Raw genomic sequence first — 20,582 nt, 5'->3', positions numbered from 1 at the left:
TTCAAATTTCCTAATTGTATTGTCGTAGGTTTTTAGTTATTAGACTAAGGCTTACCTAATTCAATCCAAAAGAGGGAAAAAAAAATGACAAAATCGTTAAATATCAACGGCAAAGATTCAACGACAATACTCTCCAGTGACCAATAAAGAAAAAGCAGATATTTATTTTATTTATTGAATTGAATTATTGTCATTTATTTTATTTTTCTATGATCAGATATTAATATTATACTCAGCTCAATTTGTACTGTTACAAAGCATTCAGCAGCCGAAAAAAAAAAAAAAAAAAAAAAATCTACAAAAAAAAAAGAACTGATTCAGCTCACCTCAACAGTCAAAGTCATCTCTAAACAAAATCCATTAACTCTATTTTTTCTCTCTTTCTCTCTCTTCCTTATTTTTGGTGTGCTTCAGCAGCATAATCATCAGTGTTTGTCTCTTTAATCTCACCTTTTGGCTACTTCTGAAGTAATCAATTTTCTGGTAAGTTGTTAATTTTTCATTTAATTTTTAAAAGTTTATGAATTTCTTGTTTTTGGGTACTTTTGGTTTTGCTTTTTTGTTAGGAATTTGGTGGGTTTTTGCATCTGGGTAGTTTTTTCTGGGTGAAATGTGAATGGGGTAGGTTTTTATTGTGATTTTGGTGTCTTCTTGCATATGGGTTTGTGATTTTGAGTGAGAAATTGATATGAGTTATTTTTAATTTAAGCAAAAATTGAACTGAAATTTGTCTGATTTGGTAGTACAGATCTGTGAATCTAAGGTGCTGTGACAAATTGGTTGGGTCAAATGCAGAGACAGACGAGGTCTATGGAGAGATCCAATAGTATGAGGGGAAAGCGGAGTTTGGAGAGTAGCGGCGGCGGTGCTGGTGGTGGTGATGATGATCAACCGGAGCGAAAGCGGCCGGCTTTAGCTAGGTATGAATTTGAGCATATATGATTGATGATTTTCTGTTCTGATGTTATAATGGATTGATAGTTAATGTTTGCAATTGAAGGGTGGGGTGTGGTAATTGCCTGTTTGAAGGGGCGGTTGAGCATCTGATTTTGGTATGAATCAGTAATTTTACTTTTGTGCTAAAAAAGTTTGTATTTTGGACAAAATTGGTTGTTGTTTTTGCTTCATAAGAAGTATTGTGTTGGTTATTGATGATGGGAAGTTTAAGTAGAAAGAGGATGCAAATGTGGAGAGTTGTTAAATTTTTGTTTGATGTGAGATATTTATAGAAGTATAAAGTTCTTTGGAATAAAGTGGTGTGTTTGGATTATCTGTTTCCTATGTACACACAGAAGGTTCTTGGGAAGCTCCCTTTCTCATAATTTGTATGGCTTCTGATGAAAGTTGTGTTTAAAACTATTTATATCCATTTAGTACCAAATATCATTCGACATGCTAGAGAATTGATTGTAGGCTTGTGGAGCTATATAAATTATACATCAGGGCGCTCTTACATTAAGTAAAAAAGCAATCTTAAGTGGATACATGTATTGTATTTGGAACGTTATCTGTTACGAGTTTTATGACTGTACCCTGGTTGCCGAAACCTGAAGATATGTTCCCGGTTTGTATAAGCTCGTGCACAGATTTACGTTCATTAATCCCCGGGGCTTTCATTTTGACATAATCAAAGCATTACCAATTGTACCCCCTCTTTCTATTTCAACCCGTCTAAGGCGGGGAGGAAGGAAAAGTGTTATAAGCTTTGAGTGGATGCCCCAGTAAATGGCGATATAGAATTTTCTTACTGGTAGCAGAATGTAAGCTAATATCTCCCTACTAGAAGTCTACTTGTGTTATGAACTTTAAAAGCAAAGCCAAAGTTTCTCTTTGGTATTAAAAAAGAATCCATTAAATGTATTAGAGTGTATGCTATATTGTTTTTGTGTAATCAAAATTGGTATGTCATAAGGCCAATTTGATTATTGAATTCTTTCTTTTCTTTTGAGTTTGATTGTAAACTTGCTGATTTGTCACTTCCCTCAATTTTTGGTTTTTGAAAATTGTAAGTATTTAAATAATCTCGCAGGAGTCTATGTTGAAGGCACTAGTTGAGCATTATCCCCCCCCTCTCCCCCTCCTTTTTGTAAAATTGTACATGACTGTTTAGGAGATATGAACTATTGTGCATTGTATTTATTTCAAACTACTACTTCCTCTGTTCACTTTTAGATGCTATAATTTGACTAGAAGTGAGAGCTTTTTGGTCAAACTGTTGTAACTAAGAATGAATGGAGGAAGTATGTTGTGAAGTCTGTGGTGATCTAGAGAAGAGGAATGAGTCTCTAAAGCTATATTTTTTTAAAAAAATTTGGACAAGACACTTACATCTCTGATCAGGTTCTTAGCATTCAGTTCGACAATAACTCATTATGAATTCACAATAAATGTGAATTTTACTGATCTAATTATACCAAATATATAAATTGTATATCTGACTAATATTCAGCTACTGCAACCACTTTCTCAAATTAAATTCTCCTTCAAATGTTTGAGTCATCTTGTGGTGGTGGAACCATTTTCTGAATTTTGATTATTGTCTCAAATTTGGCTTGGCTCCACTTCTTGAATCGTATGCATTTCTTGCAGTGTGATTGTTGAAGCTTTGAAGGTGGACAGCTTGCAGAGACTTTGCTCGTCATTGGAACCTATACTTCGTAGAGTTGTAAGATAAATGACTTCTCAGCTGACATTTATGTTCATGAACTTTGACTTTAAACTTATCCTTTTCAACTTGGGTGGTGGGTTACCTCTTTTCTCAATGTTTTGGTCATGAGTTTCCTTTTGATGAAAATTTGATAAACGTCTCAGGTTATAGTCAGGGGAGTTCTACGTGGATATTTTGAATGATGTTGATTATTGCAGTTAGTCACTTGCTCCTCTCACACACGCACTGACACATGTCTTTCAGACCTTTAAGTGGCTGCTTAGCATGCTTATTTTTTTATTTTATTTTTTTTCAAATGCTGATCATTGATACTTGTTTTGGGATTAAAAAAATAATAAAATTTAAGGACAAATTCTGTGCTTACTCCTGGCCCATAAAAGATGGAAGAAAGAGTTAATCCTTCAATAGTTCAATGTTTGTCTTTGAGGTTGATCTTGTTTGCATTATTTTTTTTTCTATCAGATTTCCTTTAGCTCTTACATGATACTCTTTCTGATTAGCTGAGTGGCTTCTCATATTTGGATTAATCAGGTTAGTGAAGAAGTTGAGCGTGCCCTGGCTAGGATAGCTCCTGCGAAAATCGCTGGGAGGTAAGCCATATATGATATTATTAATATTTTGTTGAATGAGAATCTTCATTTTGAACCGTTTCATGTTCATAATTTTTACCTGTCTCGTTCTTCTGACAAAGATTCAAGTAGTCATAATCTGACTAAAATTCAGTTCTTACATCTAAGAGAAGCTTAGCAACATCATATTCAAGAGTTTTGCTATCTTGAGTTTGCTTATAAAAACTACTAACTTTATCTTGGATAGTTGGATGAAGCTTGTGCATGTCTTCTTTTTTTGTCTCCTTTTCTGTAATAAATTTTGGCACGATAAAGGATATGTAATATGACACTAAGTTAATGCTACCTTTAACATATGGTGCTATATTGGTGTTTGAAAAAGCATGGAGTAAGTTTTTTTCTTGTACTCAATGTAGGGCGTCGCCAAAGCAAATTGGAGGGTCAGATGGCAGGAACTTGCAGCTGCATTTCCGATCCAAACTATCACTTCCTCTGTTCACAGGAGGCAAAGTTGAAGGAGAGCAGGGTGCTGCAATCCATGTTGTATTAATTGATGCCAACACAGGTCATGTGGTGACCTCTGGGCCTGAATCATCCACAAAGCTTGAAGTAGTTGTGCTTGAAGGTGATTTTAACAATGAAGATGATGAAGATTGGTCTCAAGAAGAGTTTGAAAGCCATGTTGTAAAGGAACGTGATGGAAAGAGACCACTTTTACATGGGGAGTTGCATGTCAATCTCAAAGAAGGTGTAGGAACACTTGGAGAACTTACATTCACAGATAATTCAAGCTGGATAAGGAGCAGGAAGTTCAGGCTGGGCCTCAAGGTGTCCACAGGACATTGTGAGGAAATGCGTATACGTGAGGCAAAAACAGAAGCCTTTACTGTCAAGGATCACAGAGGGGAATGTAAGTGCATTGGTTGTGAATTCCTTTTGGTTGCTTTTGACTATTGCTGATTGAATCTTACAATTTACTCTCTCCTTTTTCTTTGGGTCCAGTATATAAGAAGCACTATCCTCCGGCCCTTAATGATGAGGTTTGGAGATTGGAGAAGATTGGGAAAGATGGATCTTTCCACAAGAGGCTGAATTCTGCTGGGATTTATTCTGTGGAGGATTTTCTCCGCCTTGCAGTCAGAGATCCTCAAAAATTAAGAACTGTTAGTGCATCTTTGTGATATTTCTCGCTATTCGTTATTTTACCATTCGTTCTTCTTCCATGTTATTGAACTAGTGAATCTTCAAGCTTGACCTGAACTGGACCTTGTTTGAATTTCTTAGTGAGCCAAGTCTATTTGACCTAACCTAGAGTATGACTAGACTTTTTATCAACTGGGATTGTTAGTCCCGAGTCTTCTTTATAATGTTGCTTATATATCTGATACATCATTGTTCTTCTTGTAGACCCTTGGAAGTGGCATGTCTAATAGGATGTGGGATGCTCTAATGGAGCATGCAAAGACTTGTGTTCTGAGCGGGAAGTTGTATGTTTATTATTCTGATGATGCAAGAAATGTCGGTGTGGCATTCAATAATATATATGAGCTGAGTGGTCTAATTGCTGGAGACCAATTTTGTTCTGCTGATACTCTCTCAGACAGTCAAAAGGTTAGTCATGCTGCTTTCAGTTTTGTTCTTGGTTTTGGTGGAGATACTAAGCTCCTTTTGTTCTTCGTGTCATGAAATAACCTCAGCTTCATGTATTTCTTGAAAAATGATCGAAATTGGCTTTCCTGTTGAAAACTCTCAATGTTTATTTTGTCATGCCTGACTTGTGGACTGCTGTTTTCTTTCTGCTGCTTTGTCCTAACCACATTTGTCCATACCTAACAGTTCATTTACCTGCTTTAAATCAAAAGTGAGAGGACGTGAGCTTGTGTGGTAGAATTCCTGCTCCTAAAACCTTAAGGATGAGGATTTCAACCTCAAGTAGGGGTTGAAACAGTGATTTGTAATGTGGGCCCTTAGACTACCTCCTCCATGGGCTCTCTAACTTTTGCTTGAGACTCGCTTAGGGGCTACTCTTTGTCTTGTACTCTGCTGTGAACTGTGATCGCTTAAACCACAGGAAAAAAAAAAAAAAAAAAAGCAAGCATAGAAAGTATTGAATTTCATTCTTAGACTTTTGATTTAGAGTATTGATGTGCTGTGAATTTGTGCCCCCTTTTTTCGGTAAGAATAGGTTGTAACTTTGTAGGATGATTTACCTACGATGCCCCCCACCCCTTAACTGACCTTGGCCTGAGGGAAAACCTTAGAAATTTAATTGTGATAACTTTGGATGTTATTCGTAAATATGTCTTTTGATACCTTTTCAGGTATATGTTGATGCCCTAGTGAAGAAAGCATATGACAATTGGCATCAAGTCATAGAGTACGATGGAAAGGCACTTTTGAATTCCAAACAAACTAGGAGGACTCGCTCATCTCAAAATGAACTATCGATGAATACAATCAGTTATTCAAATCCTATTGATAGTCAGTTGGCTCTACCTCGGTTGCCTGTTGCTATTTCTTCTGAGCAGGCAATGTTGGAGAATAATGTAGTGGATCCAGGTAAGCTTTCAGTTAGATTAACTATTGGAATCTAAACCAAGAAGATAAGTTGCAAAGACAAAAAATTAGGTTATGTCGGTTGCTTGTTGGATTTGTCTTTTAGGCTATGTGCCTAGCACTGTTGCTTTGAATTTTTCTCCCCCATCCTCTCTTAACTTAAAAAAGAAAAAGGGGAAAAAAAAAATCTCTAAGTTCCCTTCTAAAATGCAGGATGATATTTTATCTTTTTTTTTTAAAAAAAAAAAAAAAAAATTAAATGGTGATTATTGGGCCCTAAGGACCTGTACTTTTAAAACTAGGGATAGCTTAAGAGGAAACTTGGCTCAGAGATGGCTCAGAGATCTTGAGTCTTTTCCTGCCCTTCCAGTCCACTCTTAATATACCAACAAAACTCCCTGATTTGTGAACACGTGCTTGATAAAATGCATCCTGGTGAGAAAATAGGCCAAGATGTCGTCACTTGCCTTTTTTCAAGAAAGGAAAATACCAAACCGGCAAGAGTTTTTCTTTTTGGCCACCAAATAAGGCCTTTGTTGTTTAAGTGAGTTAACTCATATAGCACTGTAGGAACAAGTGGAGTAACTAGTAAAAAATGTCCCCGTATCTTTGCCTTGTCTGCTAAGACCTTCATTCTTGCTTGGCTTTGGACAAGTGGAGTAACTAGTAAAAAATGTCCCCGTATCTTTGCCTTATCTGCTAAGACCTTCATTCTTGCTTGGCTTTGGACATCACTTTGACTGATAAACTGTTATTTGGAGGATGGATTGGCAACATTTGTGGCTGGTGGCCAAGGCTGAGGCTGCCACTATCCTAAATGCACACGGATATGGTAGAGGCTGACAACACATTAACCCTCTTTCTACCCCCGCCTCCTTTTCCCCACAAAAACAACAACAAAGCCTTAGTCCATAAAATGATTCGGGCGCTTCCTTTTCCCCAATGGTAGAAAAAAATTGGGACATTAAATTAAAGAAAACTATTCATAAGCTCATAACCAGAGGCCGAAGTAAAATAGAGAAAAGAACATTCTATTGCAAGGTTTTTAAAAAACCCATTAATCAATTCATTGTTTTGCACTTTGGGTTCTTAAAAGGAAAAGGGGGGGTTATTTAAAAAGGGGTTTAGCTAATTTTTTTTTTTGACATGATTTCGTTGTTTCTTCATGCTCATACAGATTATGTGATTGTTTATCCATTTTTCGTCATATGGCCTTGACAACCTAATACTTATTGGAATTCTGTGTGTAGTTGCAGGATATAATGATAATATGGTAAACAGATTTCCTAATCAGTCACAGCTGATAAATTCAAATTCACATAATCAGTTCGAGAACACCTCATTCTCTCAGCATGGTCTGATCGGTGGCATTTCAGAACAAACCCATATAACTGGGAATGATAGCAGGGCAGGATTGGCCTTGGGTCCTCCCCAACCTTCTGCATCTGAATTTCAGGTCGTACAACCATCTCAACCGTCCAATATCAACCCATATGATGATTGGTCACAAAACCAAATTTCAGAGGATGACATTCGTAACAGAAGTCACGAATTACTTGAGAGCGATGATATGCAACAGCTGCTGAGACTGTTCAGCATGGGAGGCCATGTAAATATGCCTGATGAAGCCTTTTCATCTTACCCATCTTTCATGCCTACACCATCTACCTACAATAGTTTTGAGGAGGATCGTAGTCGTTCAGGCAAAGCTGTTGTTGGTTGGTTGAAGATCAAGGCAGCTATGAGGTGGGGCTTCTTTATCCGGAAGAAAGCAGCTGAGAGGCGTGCACAGCTTGTGGAGTTGGATGACTGAGCTCCTGATTAAGTGTGTTTGTCGGCTAAATTTGCAACAGAAAAGGTACCGTCAACTAGTTCCCTTGGTGCATATTCTGCTAGGTATAATAGTATATAGCATTTACCGCAAGTAGCTGCCAAATCGGACCTGACTTTGCTGTTTATTATTGAGATCTAGCAGACATAGATATGTCTTTTGTACAGTTTCCTCCTGTACAGTGATTTGTAATTCTTGTAACCTTGTATTTTAACTTGAACCTCCTTCGTCGTAACTTTTGTCTGTCGCGAGTTTGGGATTTTATAGGTAATGCAGAAGTACTGATGGTGCTGTTTCCCATGATGTACTTGTACTATAGGGAGAAAATTCTAATGAAAGACTAATTCTCTATGTAATCTTGTATTTTCTTTTTTTCTAAGAAAATTTGTGTTTTCAACTTTGGCAGAATTATAGTATGAGACTATGAGTGTATGTAATCAACCTGAACTATGGTACAGCATTAAGAAGTTATCGTATTTGAAATGAATTTGGCCTTACAACGAGGCGACTTATTAGGTGTACTGCCACGGCTATATGGAAAGATGTCTCAATATCGGAATTTTTTCACCAAGCTAAGCTTGGTTTAAGTGAAAGACTATACCTTATAACCTTGAGGTTGACGGTTTGAATCCCCCTAGAGACACATTAAGGGTGAGGATACCTTATCCTCTCCCCTTCACTTTCAAAGTGTCCGACCTATAAATACTGGACCAAAAAAACCGTGAGAGTTGAGGTCTGGTAAAAAAAAATCGGGACTTGTTAGTGACGACGTATCAAAAGTGGAACTGTTACGTTGGAGTTGGTTCCTTATCTGGTAAAAAAAATCGGAATTTATTAGAGATGATGCATATAAAGTTGAACTGTTACAGTCTAGTTGATTCCTTATGCAAACTGTCTTTAAAAATTCATGATACATTTACAAAATTATTAACAACACACTTCAAATTTTACACTATAATGGAAATATCCTACTTCGGCCCCGTTCACTTCATCTTATTTTTGGTGAACTGAAATTATTTTTACTGAAGCAAATTATATTTGCTGAACTTAAATTACTTTTACTAAATTGAAATTATTTTTGCTGAAATGAAATTACTTTTGCTAATTTTTTATTATAATTCTTCTTTAAAAAAACTGAATTTTACTGAACTAAACTTATTTTTACTGAAATGAAATTATTTTTACTGAACTGAAATTAATTTTACTGAATTGAACTTATTTTTATTGAATTGAAATTATTTTTACTTAATATTATTTTTTTTAAGGTGAAGTGAACAGACCTTCGTATAATGCGAGTATATTTAAAAGTTTAAACTTTTTAAGGAAAGTAAAAAGTAGGGAAACTTTGCGCATACGTACCAAGCAAATGCAGCCGAAAGTAAGAGATATAATCAAATCCAATGAATAATGAAAGATCTTCACAAAATCTTAGAAGCAAGCAATAAGACCCGTACGAAACCCAATCACTTCTAACACTAAAAAAAACGTGCTTGTACTTCTATCATGTGGATTGTATTGTCGAACACTCTGTACTAGTATAGAATTTTGACTCTACTTGCTTTTATAATAAATTTGTTTTGTTCGATCCTCTATTTATCATCTTGTTAGATTTGGACACACGATAATGATACTCTGTACGTTATAGGATTTCAAGATATGTTAGCTGTATACATTATGCATGTAAAGAATTTAATACAACCAAAAAATAATGAAAAAACAAATAGAAGTTTTGCTACTTTACTAAGAAATTTATATCTTAAAGGCTCCATATATTATGAACTATGACAGCTAAATTTCCGTAGCCTTTACGTACTCTTACTGATTCGCTTGGCCTGACAAAATCTATGCTAATGGTATATATGCATGAGATAACATCAAGGTTTGAAATAAGTTTCAATAAGCCAAGGCGTGATTAGAGACGCTCACCAAATTCATCTTTTTTATGTCGACTTAGTTGGAGGATCACCATGTACCTAGGAGTACAGAGAATGACAAGACGTATCATCATGCACAAAGGAGCACGAAGAATGAAATCACACATCGTCATGTTGTGTGCTTAAGTATATTTGTTACATGGGGGAACTCCCCATATAGCCCTATTATGGAGCTCCTACAATCGGTCCAAGTTGATATTATTTGAACTTTCTAAGGTATGAGAACATATCATATCAAATATGTTTAATGTAGCACTAGTTGATGTGATTTAGAGTTGAGAGTTCGGTTTTTAAGTCTAGTATTGATAGCATTACTATGATGGAGAAATGTGATGTTATCTCTATTAATGCGATCTATCTTCTTAAATCAAATTTATTTGTCGTATGTATAATGCCTTTAATTTATTTGAATAAGATAAGTGAATCAAATTATTTTTCATCTTTAATTTCCTAGTCATTAATCTTTTTCATTTGGATTTCCCTTTCCATGTTTCCTCATTTTTGGTGTATTCATCTTTACACTATTTAACTAAATTTGCTAGGTACAAGTAGTTGCTAAACTTTTTTGGTGTAAAATTTAGAATTTGGATCTCAAGTTTCGTATGGAAATAAAAATCTCATGAATCCTCCATTTCTACTAATACTTACTTTTATTCATGTGAAATAGTGTCAGCAACTGAACATTAAAATAAAAATCTAGAGGTATGTGATTCGAATCTTGTCAAGTAAGCGTGTTTGAGGGTAAGGATTCCCTTACCATCCCTCTTACTTCTAAGTGTTTAGCCTGAAATATACTAGATTGAATAAACTGTGAGGGTTGAGATTTAATCAAAGTCATCCTCTTAAAAAAAATAAATAAATAAAAAATAAAAAAATGCTTCGCTTTGTCAACCTAGCTGGAGGGTCTAGCTGGCCAAGTGGATGCAAATTAGTCCTGCCGTCCTGGTTTGGAGTTACGGGGTGATTTTTGATAGTATCTGTTATATTGGTTATATTATTTGAACCAAAAAGAGGTATATAAATAGTAATAGAGTATAAAGTCAAAGTTAAACTAGTTTGAGAAATTGGAGAACGTATTGATCAGGGTAGATAATAACTGTAATTGTAGCATAAAACATCAATATCGATTAAGGGTGTAATAATTTGAGAAAATGATGTTATACCTAGTAAGATGGAAGTGAGTGAAGATCATGAATAATTTGCTTGAGATCCACTCGAGCACATTTCTTATTCATGTTAGGCTCTGTTCTTTTGAGCTTCTGGGCAGAGCAGAGCATAGCAGGGGTCAGCAGAGTAGAGCAGATTAAATTTCAGCAGAGCAGATTTCAGGATAGCAGAGCAGAACAGATTTCGACATTATTATTATTAATACCATTATTAATGTTATTATTATCAATGTTGTTGTTGTTATTATTATTATTATTATCATTATTATATTAATATTATCTCAAAAACAAAAGTCATACAACCTACAATAAATTAGTGGGAAGCCGAGATACAATCTGGGCCCCACTCCTCTAGCTATAGCAAAGCCTATCCTAGTGAAAATATGAGCTGCAGCACGAGCCCCAATGTATTGCGTCGTCGAGAACCTCTGAACCCGCTTCAGCAACGCAATAACTTGCTTCTCCAATCCCTCAAACGAAGAAAAGGAGAAGGGAATGAAACCATAGCCAATCGCCTGACAACGAGCTTCATACTTAACCCGCTTACGATGAGCCGCATCAGCCACAACCCGTCCTGGAAAAAAGTCAGATAGCCCTGTCTGTGTCAAAGGAGAAGATCCAGTGAAGTCGACACATACATCACGACCACGATCCTATGAATAAAGTAACACATCGGCAGGTCTGAGGGCCCTGTCATTCTCTCCAGACAACCCTATGTCAACCTCCTTTCTTGCTGAAATCCCAGATCTGTAGCAAATATCAACAATTGTATCTCGAACAACATTGTGCCGATGTTTAATACCTACAATACCAGCACACGACACCGCGTGGTCACCGAATATATCCCTAGTAAAAACCCGAGAGCAAGCAGAGCACGGCGTTGAGACAGAGAACAATGGAATACCCAGCTGGTAGCACAGCACACATCGGTATGTCTTTACGTTCATCGTCTGACCCAACCCAGAAATAGGGACTGCCCGAAGCATTATTTAATTATTATTATTATTATTATTTTAATTATTATTATTATTATTTTTTAATTATTATTATTATTATTACTATTTAATTATTATTATTATTATTATTATTATTATTATCATCATCATCATCATTATTATCATCATCATCATCATCATCATCATTATTATTATTATTATTTAATTATTATTATTATTATTATTATTATTATTATTGTTATTATTATTATTATTATTATTATTATTATTATTATTATTATTATTATTAAGTGCATATACCATTTATTTAGGTGAGTTAAAACATTAACATATGTGTACCATATTTAACATATGTTAATAGTAGAAAGATAAAAGACAACGGTTTAACATCTTCAAATTATTACAAGCGCATATCAAAATAGGAATATAATTAGATTAGAGTTTAACATCATGGTGAATTAACCATCCACTTCCATATGATAGTCATTTTCATCATCTTCATTGTCGCTTTGATCTTCGTTGTTATCACCTTTATTGTCGCTTTTGAGTAAATAGGGTTGTTGGGAAGAACATATTTTAAAGCACACAAATTTTTTGCAGCTTTTTTATTCTTTTTATATCATTGGTAATAATTATTAAATAAAATTATGTATTTAGTATTATTATTAAATATTAAGTATTGCTTTTTATAAAAAAAAATATTAAGTATTATTTATTTTTTTGAAAGAATTGTTATAATTAAATTATTAATTAATAATATTATTAAATATTAATTCTTAATATTTTGAATTATTTATTATTATAACTATTATTAATATTAATAATTATTATATTTATTTTTAATATTATTAATTATTTAAAATAATAAATTATTATCAACAATACAATATTAATTATTATTATTGTTATTATTAATTATTATTTAAAAATAGAGCTGAGCAGATTTGATCTGAGCAGAGCAGAGCCGCTCTAAAGAACGGGGCCTTAGTCATTTAACCTCACAAAGTCACAAGGTCATCGCATCCTTAACCAAGGTCTCGGGATCGAGCCTTGGCTATGGAAAAAACCCCAGCTGGGAGGGATGCTGCCTTTTGAGGTACCCATGCAAACTCCTACACGAGATTAATCCACTCGCCAAAGGCGGTGAGGACTCCTCGTAGTAGTACCCGAAAAAAAAAGGTCATCACATTCGATCAAAGTAAAAATCGGATTAGAGGTGGACCGGAGGTCATAAACTAACTTATGATCTACGTATAATGCCCATTGATATAGAGTATTAAATCGATTTTTATTAAATAGGTTCCCTATGTATCAAGAGCCTTTTATACATGGGGCTCTAATCCTCATTTAAACTTTACATTAAATAGGCTCCTAATATGTATCACGAGTCTTTTATATATGTAAAGGGATGTCATAAAATATAAAATTAATGTTGAATGAGACTTTAATCATTGGCTCAAATGAACATTTGGTTGAGTTATAAGCTTGCTTATAACCTCAACAGGATTTCACTCTAGATCGACAATAATGTTTCAAACGAATGTTTAATACTCGTTTTCATTATACATATTAATTCTTACAAAGGAAAAAAAAAAAAAAAAAAGGAATATAATAACTTGCTTAAAACAAGTATGGTCTTGGAGCAATCAATTAGCCAAACAGACTCGAAGAAGATAAGGTGTTATCATGAAAGTGATAGTTGATTATCTTCCAAAATTATGCTGAAGATTATGCTGACCGTAGTTTCTAGTCTACGCGTTAACTAAGGTTGAGTTGCACCACTCTTTTTACATTCTATTCTTTAACAAAAGTCAATTAAAACGTAGGAACGACAAAATGGGTGATGCAATGATTAAGCTTCATATTCGGAGGGAATGCGATTGTACATTTGTACATGGTTATATTGAGAGAAAAGAACTATTATGTTTACATTTTTTTAGGGGTACACCTATCTCTTGGTATACCTAGTTGCATAATAGAATTTCTCGGGAATATGTAGTGTTCCCTTCCACAGACAAAACACAAATGTATGAATAAAAGATTAAGAGAGATTGACAGGTTCACCACACAGCTGCTTCAGCTCGACCTCTAAAATTCCCAGCAAATTTGCTTTATTTCGACGATAAACCCAGGCTTGAGAGCTGGGATCCCAGTCAAATCTTGAAGGACCACTGAAACATATATTTAAAAGGTCCATTTAGATTAAAAAGCTTGGGTGTTTTAAGAAGTTAGAATGAACAGTATGAAGAAAAAAGAAATTTATGCACATAGACTCCGAATAAAACAAATTATCAAAGCTAATTTCACCCAAAAAAAATCCTACTTCGCATCTGATAGTTGTAAACCTCCAGTGAGGATATTGTGGGAAATCCAATCATGTTCTATTAGCACTTTGGGAACAGGGCAACATTTTCTGGACATTGCTGCATGGTTTTTGTGAATTTCACTTCATGCAGTGGGAGTGACATTATTAACAGTAATAACACATGATGCAGCAAGAACAGGACTGATCAAATAGTGTAAGAGAGGATATCGTCATTCTCCCGCAGCACAAACAAATGCAGAGAATATTGTAACATTGGGAAGTATGGGGAACTGCTTTCCCATGCACACTAATGCTCAGTGTGAAGTATAACATCTATGGACATAAGCATCACTCATCAAACTTTAAAATACACATACATAACTATGGAAATATGTGAGCAAAAAGCTGCTTGCATTGAGGAATGAAGACAAAGATGCATTTCAACGGATAGAAAAATAAAATAGCCTCTGTTTAAGACTTAAGGACTATATAGGACATTCAATGCTTGATCAACCCATGATAATAATAATCAGAGAATTGAAGCAATGTCCTGAATGGATACCCTTTATCAATTCTCTTTTGTAGTGAGTAGGGGATTTAAAAAAAAAAAACCAATTGTTGTGGTATTCTTTCCCGTCTGATTTGCATCCCCCTCCCCTCCCACCCCTCACTGATGCTCATTAATAATTCTATATGGTTCTGATGGTCATTCTTCCAATTGTTGCAGTATTAATGTATTATCACAATCATTTTCATGTAAACTTATCTTCATATACCAACTTTTATCAGTTGAAAGACTATACAGACATGATTGGGTCCATCTTGAGGGCAACTGACAAGCTTCAAAGGGCAATCACCCCAGCTACATTACACCCACAATTAAAGTTTTATTTTACTTGTATGGAAGATAATTTTCTGCAACTTTCAAAAGTTTAATTTGGTTAAGTGGGTAGGCCGTAAGGGTAAAGGATGCATACATCTGGACTTCTTTAATTTTTGTCAATAGTGATATATACATAAGCTAAAGAGTTTAAACTTGAGTCTTGTTTCGCAATAAGATAGTGACCGTTACAGCTTTTCTTGAATTGGTTGGTGACATTGAGATGGAGCAATTATGTGACCCAACCTAGCTGGTTATAGGTCATATAAGTTGGATTAGCAAATTTAGGTTGTCTAAGGACCTGAAGCTCAACAAGTATTTTGATTTCAATCATTTCATCAATAATATATGATACATAGTTCCCATTTTCCCTTGAAAGTATTCAATAAACTAACTGTAGATTCAGGCCAGAAGAAAAAAGAGCACATCTGTAATAGGATCTAAACCCTCAACTCTTAGAAATCACCTGCTCCCTCTGTCCCAGACTCCCAGCTCAAGGTTACCATTGCTATGGGGCATGGAGATTGAGGAGAATTAACTACAGATAGAGAAAAAAGTTGGTGATTTAATGGGAGTGCCAAGAATTAGATGAGTTAAAAAAAAAAAATAAATAAAAAAAAATAAAAAAAAAAAAAAAAATAAACAGTGGAGAGATCTAAATGGCAAAAAAGTAGAATGTCAACTTCAAGCTCACAAGTCTTTTTAGGTAAATGGTTGTTTGCCTTTAAGTTAGGACAGTAAAAATGGAGTAATTCACAGATAAACCCCTCACAAGAATGAAGAACCAATATAAATCTACCCCCTCCCTCCTTGCTCTCCCCAAAAACCAAAATTCAGTTAGCTCAAATACACTATATAGGTCATGCAAACACCTCTGTGACTACCAACAATCTTCTAGCAAGATATCTAGTGCTTTTATGAGGAAACATTAATTTCACAGGTTTGTCCATTAAAGATGGAGGATACTAGGAAGGGGTGGGTAATTCTTTTGGTCAATTTTCATGCAAGTCCTTTCATGTTTGTTCAACTTTGTCACCAAGGTACCCCCATTACCCGGTTCACAGATTATTTGAATGCAAAATATTTTCAGAGAATCATTCTAACTAGAAACTTTTAAGGGAATAACTTACTTTGCATCAACATAGGCAGGTGGCAGAGGCTTTATACAAAATCTTGCAGGGGTAATTCAAAAAAAAAAAAAGGCAATAATTTAAATCAGACTTTTTTACATATGCACAACGTTTGATCACAATTCACAATTAGTCAGTTGCACTCGGTGACTCGGGTATAGACTAAGAAACTACTCCCTCCATTTCAAAATTAACTTATCCATTCTATTAGTTTTAATATAGAGTCATGTACAGTATGTCAACTAAAACCCACTTTATAATACCAGCACAATAGTTTATGACAGCTAATTATACCAGTGTAATATGAAGTACTAATTAAGATAGTTGTATTCATGATATGCAATTAGCTGTTATCATGCCTAGTAATACAAAAGAGGGAATAAATATAAGCAAGATTGCAAGAATACTAAATTCTTAATTACCTTACTGGAGAAGACAACCAGATCTGTCTGTTTGGCGTCTGTTTATTCACCACGTAAGTGCCCAGATCCCCAAGTTTCATGGTGAGAACTTCATTCTGCAATTAAAATTCCTTATAACTTAACACTCTGTGTGGGAGATGTATGCATGCCGGTGTGCAAAACAATATAGGAGCAAAACAATTCTTACCCCATAATCTACGTCAAACCCATCAATATCAACAGTATCACCATATTCCTACCAAGCATGAAAGCCATGTCAATAGTCAAATATACCTAGATACACCCAAGACTTGAATATACAATCTGAAAACCAATTAATGAAAACCCAGTGCATTGCTCATATCTATACCATACATACATATAGAATTATAGAATAATCATACTCATACGATGCAGCATCTTGAGCACTGCATACTAAAAAAGTTATTATTTGTAATTTTTACCCCTATTGCTCATCTTACTCTAGACAATAATAAAGCAATGATGTCAACAACATAATAAAGACTGCCCCTCAGTCCCTCACATTCTACTCCCTTTTCAACCTACACTCCCACTTGTCATACAACAATTGCAATGCACTTAGTATCTTAAAAGACAATTGGCATAGTAGGAAGACATCAGCTAATACCAATTGACATATAATTACCTCGAGTTTCTCGAGCAGATGATGTATGGTGGAATCTGCTAGCCGATGAAACTCGTCTTCCTGAAGCACAGAACTGCTTTTGCATCAATTATTATCACGATCGCATCGATATATACTAGTACCACAAACAGCATCAGTGGCTAGCAATAAAGAATTTGTATTGTTCTTAAGCTGCTTTTTCATCAAATTGAACAAATATTCTTCGACAAAAAAAAGCAAGTGTATAATCTCTAACAAAAACAATCCATCAAACAGCAGCACAGCAATTATACAAACAAAAAGATGTATACTTTCAATTCTAACAATAAAAAGGGTTTCAAATTCAAACCAAACCAAATCAAAATTCTAAATTAGCAACTTCTTAAACCACTTTAAATCCAAAAACAATCCCCAATTCAATTCTCCACAGTTCCAAACTAATTAACTAAATTTGGCCCCAAAAAACCCTATCTAATTAACTAAATTATTCCTAAAAAACCCTAAATTCTAAAAACTACAACATACTGAGAAAAAATTGAGAGTGAGTACCTATAATCGATGGGAGCAGGAACTTGAGATTCATCGACAAAATTGGTAGAAAAAGTTCTAGAATAGGAAAGAGAAGCAGCGTAGAAAGAATGCAGTAAAGAGGAAGAAGAAGATGGAAGTGATGGTTCCAGAAGTTTCCACACAGTTCTAGGAGCCTTTAGAGCGTTGGCAGCGGGAGCAGCTTCTTTGGCATAGTAACGAGCAGGAATCACATTGTCCTTTGGTAAAACAGTCTGAATAGTATACATCTGTAGAAATCAAATCAACATATCATAAGTTAAGTGAACAGAAATACTAGGGAATTAGGGATTCTTATTGGAAAGCCAGCAATACTACAAACAAACTACAAGATTCAGAGCACAAAAGCCCTGTTCAAGCTAATACTCGAGAAGTAAAACATAGCCCCAAAATGCAGCCAAACAAAGTATAAATCCCAGACCGAGCAAGGAACAATGTCTACAACTATACCCCAAAATCATAGCGCTAATACTCGACAAGTAAATCATAGCCCTGTTCAAGCTAATACTCGACAAGTAATTCATAGCCCTGTTCAAGCTAGTACTCGACAAGTAAATCATAGCCCTGTTCAAACTAATACTCGACAAGTAAATCATAGCCCCAAAATGCAGCCAAACAAACGTATAAATCCCAGACCGAGCAATTAGAAAAACATCGCTGCAACTAGAACCAACACTTTAAGACTAACAAATGCTCTTATGACATTGATTTCAAGTTCATATTCAAACATATTACCAATACATTAGCACATAAAATTATTTAATAATGAACAGCTCCAACAAAATCAAAATCATATACATTTCTCCACATAAGCTGAATTACGGAAAATCAAAATCCGACAACACATTGCCACTAATCCAATTTCTTTACTAATTCAAAACCAAAACCCCAACAGCATCTCATTCTACCAATTGTTTCATAAAAAATAAAAACCAGAATTTGTTCAATTACACCCCATTTCTCGGAATACTGATACAAATTTAAGAAATGTAAAGTTCGAGTTCATGCTAAAGCCTAAATCGAAACAACATTTTTATGAGTCAACAATCAAAAGATCATGAACAAATCTCAATGAACACATTAAAATTGCAGATCAAAATGTAGCATATAAGTCGAAGATTTTGGAATCGGATTAGAAAGAGAGAGAGAGAAAATAGACCTGCTTAGATTTGGAAAGGATGCGAGAAGCGAGCGCCATTATCGAGTTGAGTATTGAGTATGAAAGCTGGATTTAGAGCGCCATTTTTACTCGAACGAAACCTCGGGACAGCTAATCTACGTACCCCGTGGCCTAATTCGGATTCGGAACCAATTTTGGGTGGTTAAGTTTCATATTCCTCCTAATTATTGTTGCGAGGATCGAAAGGGGATCTTCCCTACCTACCTATCAAATATAGTCTTAATTAACACTTTACCAACAACCAATTGGTACAAAGAACGATCCATGCGTATTTGACTAGTTGTACAGTTGTAATCATTAATGGTCTCCCAAAACAAAAATCAAATCAAATCAAAATAAGTCTAATTAAAATCAAGGGTAATGATACATGTAGCCCTTACGGTATATATAAGCATTAAGTATACTTCCTAAAATGGAAGTAAGTTGGAAATTCATGACAAAATTACACGTACATCGGTGTAATTAATGTTAATTTATCCTCAATATTTCCTCTTTAAGCTTAGGGTTATGTTTATCATTTTCCTAAAATCAATATAGGGTTGGCAAAATAAAATACTACAGAGTAATCAAATATTGATTTATTTAACTTATCAAATGCAATCTTAGAGTTGATGCAAGCACCAATTGGGGGTATCCTTGTCTTTTACAATTTTATGAGTGTATGCAAGTGGGGTTGGGGATGGGATATATTAGAGCAAGATTATTAAAAAGGATACTTATATCCTCTTTTTACTCTCTCTCTTAATCTCTTATTGACATATCATATTCTCTTTCATCCACATCATTTTCCACTATCACCTTCCTCTTTCTCTTTCTATTTTTATATTTTTTCCCACATCAAAGAGGATCCTCTCTTCCTTCCTCTCTCCTACTTTAAATACCCCCACCACAGGTTAATTATAATAATGACAATAACAAATACTAGCATTGACAATAATGTAAACGAATTTCATCTACTATCGTTAATAAATACAATACACAGACAGTAATTAAAAAACAATGACAATAAATGGAAAAAAACTTATAGTAATTAACCCTAACATTGACAATAATAAAAACGGATGTCTCATTAATTAATACAATACATTGATAGTAATAAAAACAATGACAGTAAGTGAAAAAAAATTAATAGTAATAAACCCTAACATTGACAATAATAATAATAAAAAATTACAGTTACTCTTAATAATTCTTCATGAGACCCATATAGCAGAAATAAGCAAACTATTTCATTGAAGGGGAAGGCAAAAAAAATATTAAAATATGAGTTTTGACCCACTCAATATTCCTCTCCCAAATATTTATTATCCTCTTCACAAAGAGGATATATTGCATTTCCTATTGAAAGTAGTATCCTCTTTACATCAAAGAGGATACTACTTTGGAGGAGAGAAAGTGAAGGTGGAGGATGATATATCCTCTCCAATGTGTTTTCTCTTACCAAAAAAGGAAATGATGCAATTTTTAAGGGAGTATGAAGATTAGTTTGGTGAATTGACATGATTTACTCCTTGCTTTCTACTCTGCTCTGTATTTTTAGTTTATGACCACTTGTAAGCTTTGATTCAAACCTTAATAAAGCACATTTTACCTATGAGCTAAACAAATAGGGATAAAGAGAGTATCAAGTAGATGAATAAACAAAATCATAAAGTATCAAGAATGAAAAAACAAAGTACGGAGTATATATAACACAAACAATAAATGGATGATTTATACGGCGTATGTTAGTCTCGTACTTTTGTAACTTATTTTTGGTACTTTCTGATAGGAGAAAGATAAAGAGAGTTTAT

The 20,582-nt window shown here is 34.6% G+C and overlaps 2 protein-coding genes across 5 annotated transcripts; one reads left to right on the top strand and one right to left on the bottom strand.

Moving 5' to 3' along the window:
• The first annotated feature begins 204 nt into the window (after positions 1-204).
• On the top strand, positions 205-8,032 carry LOC145579945 (calmodulin-binding protein 60 D-like). 4 transcript variants are annotated; one of them, XM_081637254.1, is made up of 9 exons: positions 205-483; positions 749-920; positions 2,590-2,665; positions 3,200-3,258; positions 3,654-4,147; positions 4,240-4,400; positions 4,645-4,848; positions 5,559-5,796; positions 7,050-8,032. In XM_081637254.1, exons 2-9 carry the CDS (start codon positions 790-792, stop codon positions 7,604-7,606), a joined length of 1,920 nt encoding a protein of 639 aa, XP_081493380.1. In that variant the 5' UTR covers positions 205-483; positions 749-789; the 3' UTR covers positions 7,607-8,032. The 4 variants fall into 4 exon arrangements, with proteins under 4 accessions (XP_081493380.1, XP_081493381.1, XP_081493379.1 ...); XM_081637255.1 differs by having other exon boundaries at positions 212-483; positions 796-920; positions 7,044-8,032; XM_081637253.1 differs by having other exon boundaries at positions 212-483; positions 744-920; positions 7,044-8,032.
• Positions 8,033-13,532: 5,500 nt separating this feature from the next.
• LOC145578711 (frataxin, mitochondrial-like) lies at positions 13,533-18,896 on the bottom strand. The gene is made up of 6 exons (XM_081636012.1): positions 18,769-18,896; positions 17,592-17,839; positions 17,064-17,136; positions 16,605-16,652; positions 16,418-16,512; positions 13,533-13,851 (listed from the first exon to the last, which is right to left on the bottom strand). The coding sequence occupies exons 1-6, from the start codon at positions 18,805-18,807 to the stop codon at positions 13,722-13,724; spliced, it is 633 nt and encodes a 210-aa protein (XP_081492138.1). The 5' UTR covers positions 18,808-18,896; the 3' UTR covers positions 13,533-13,721.
• Between the last annotated feature and the right edge of the window lie 1,686 nt (positions 18,897-20,582).

Source organism: Chenopodium album, chromosome 14 (assembly GCF_948465745.1).
Source record: "Chenopodium album chromosome 14, dcCheAlbu1.1, whole genome shotgun sequence".
NCBI classification, from domain to species: Eukaryota; Viridiplantae; Streptophyta; class Magnoliopsida; order Caryophyllales; family Amaranthaceae; genus Chenopodium; species Chenopodium album.
Note: the sequence above shows the minus strand (reverse complement) of the source record. Positions and strands in the feature narration are given on the sequence as shown.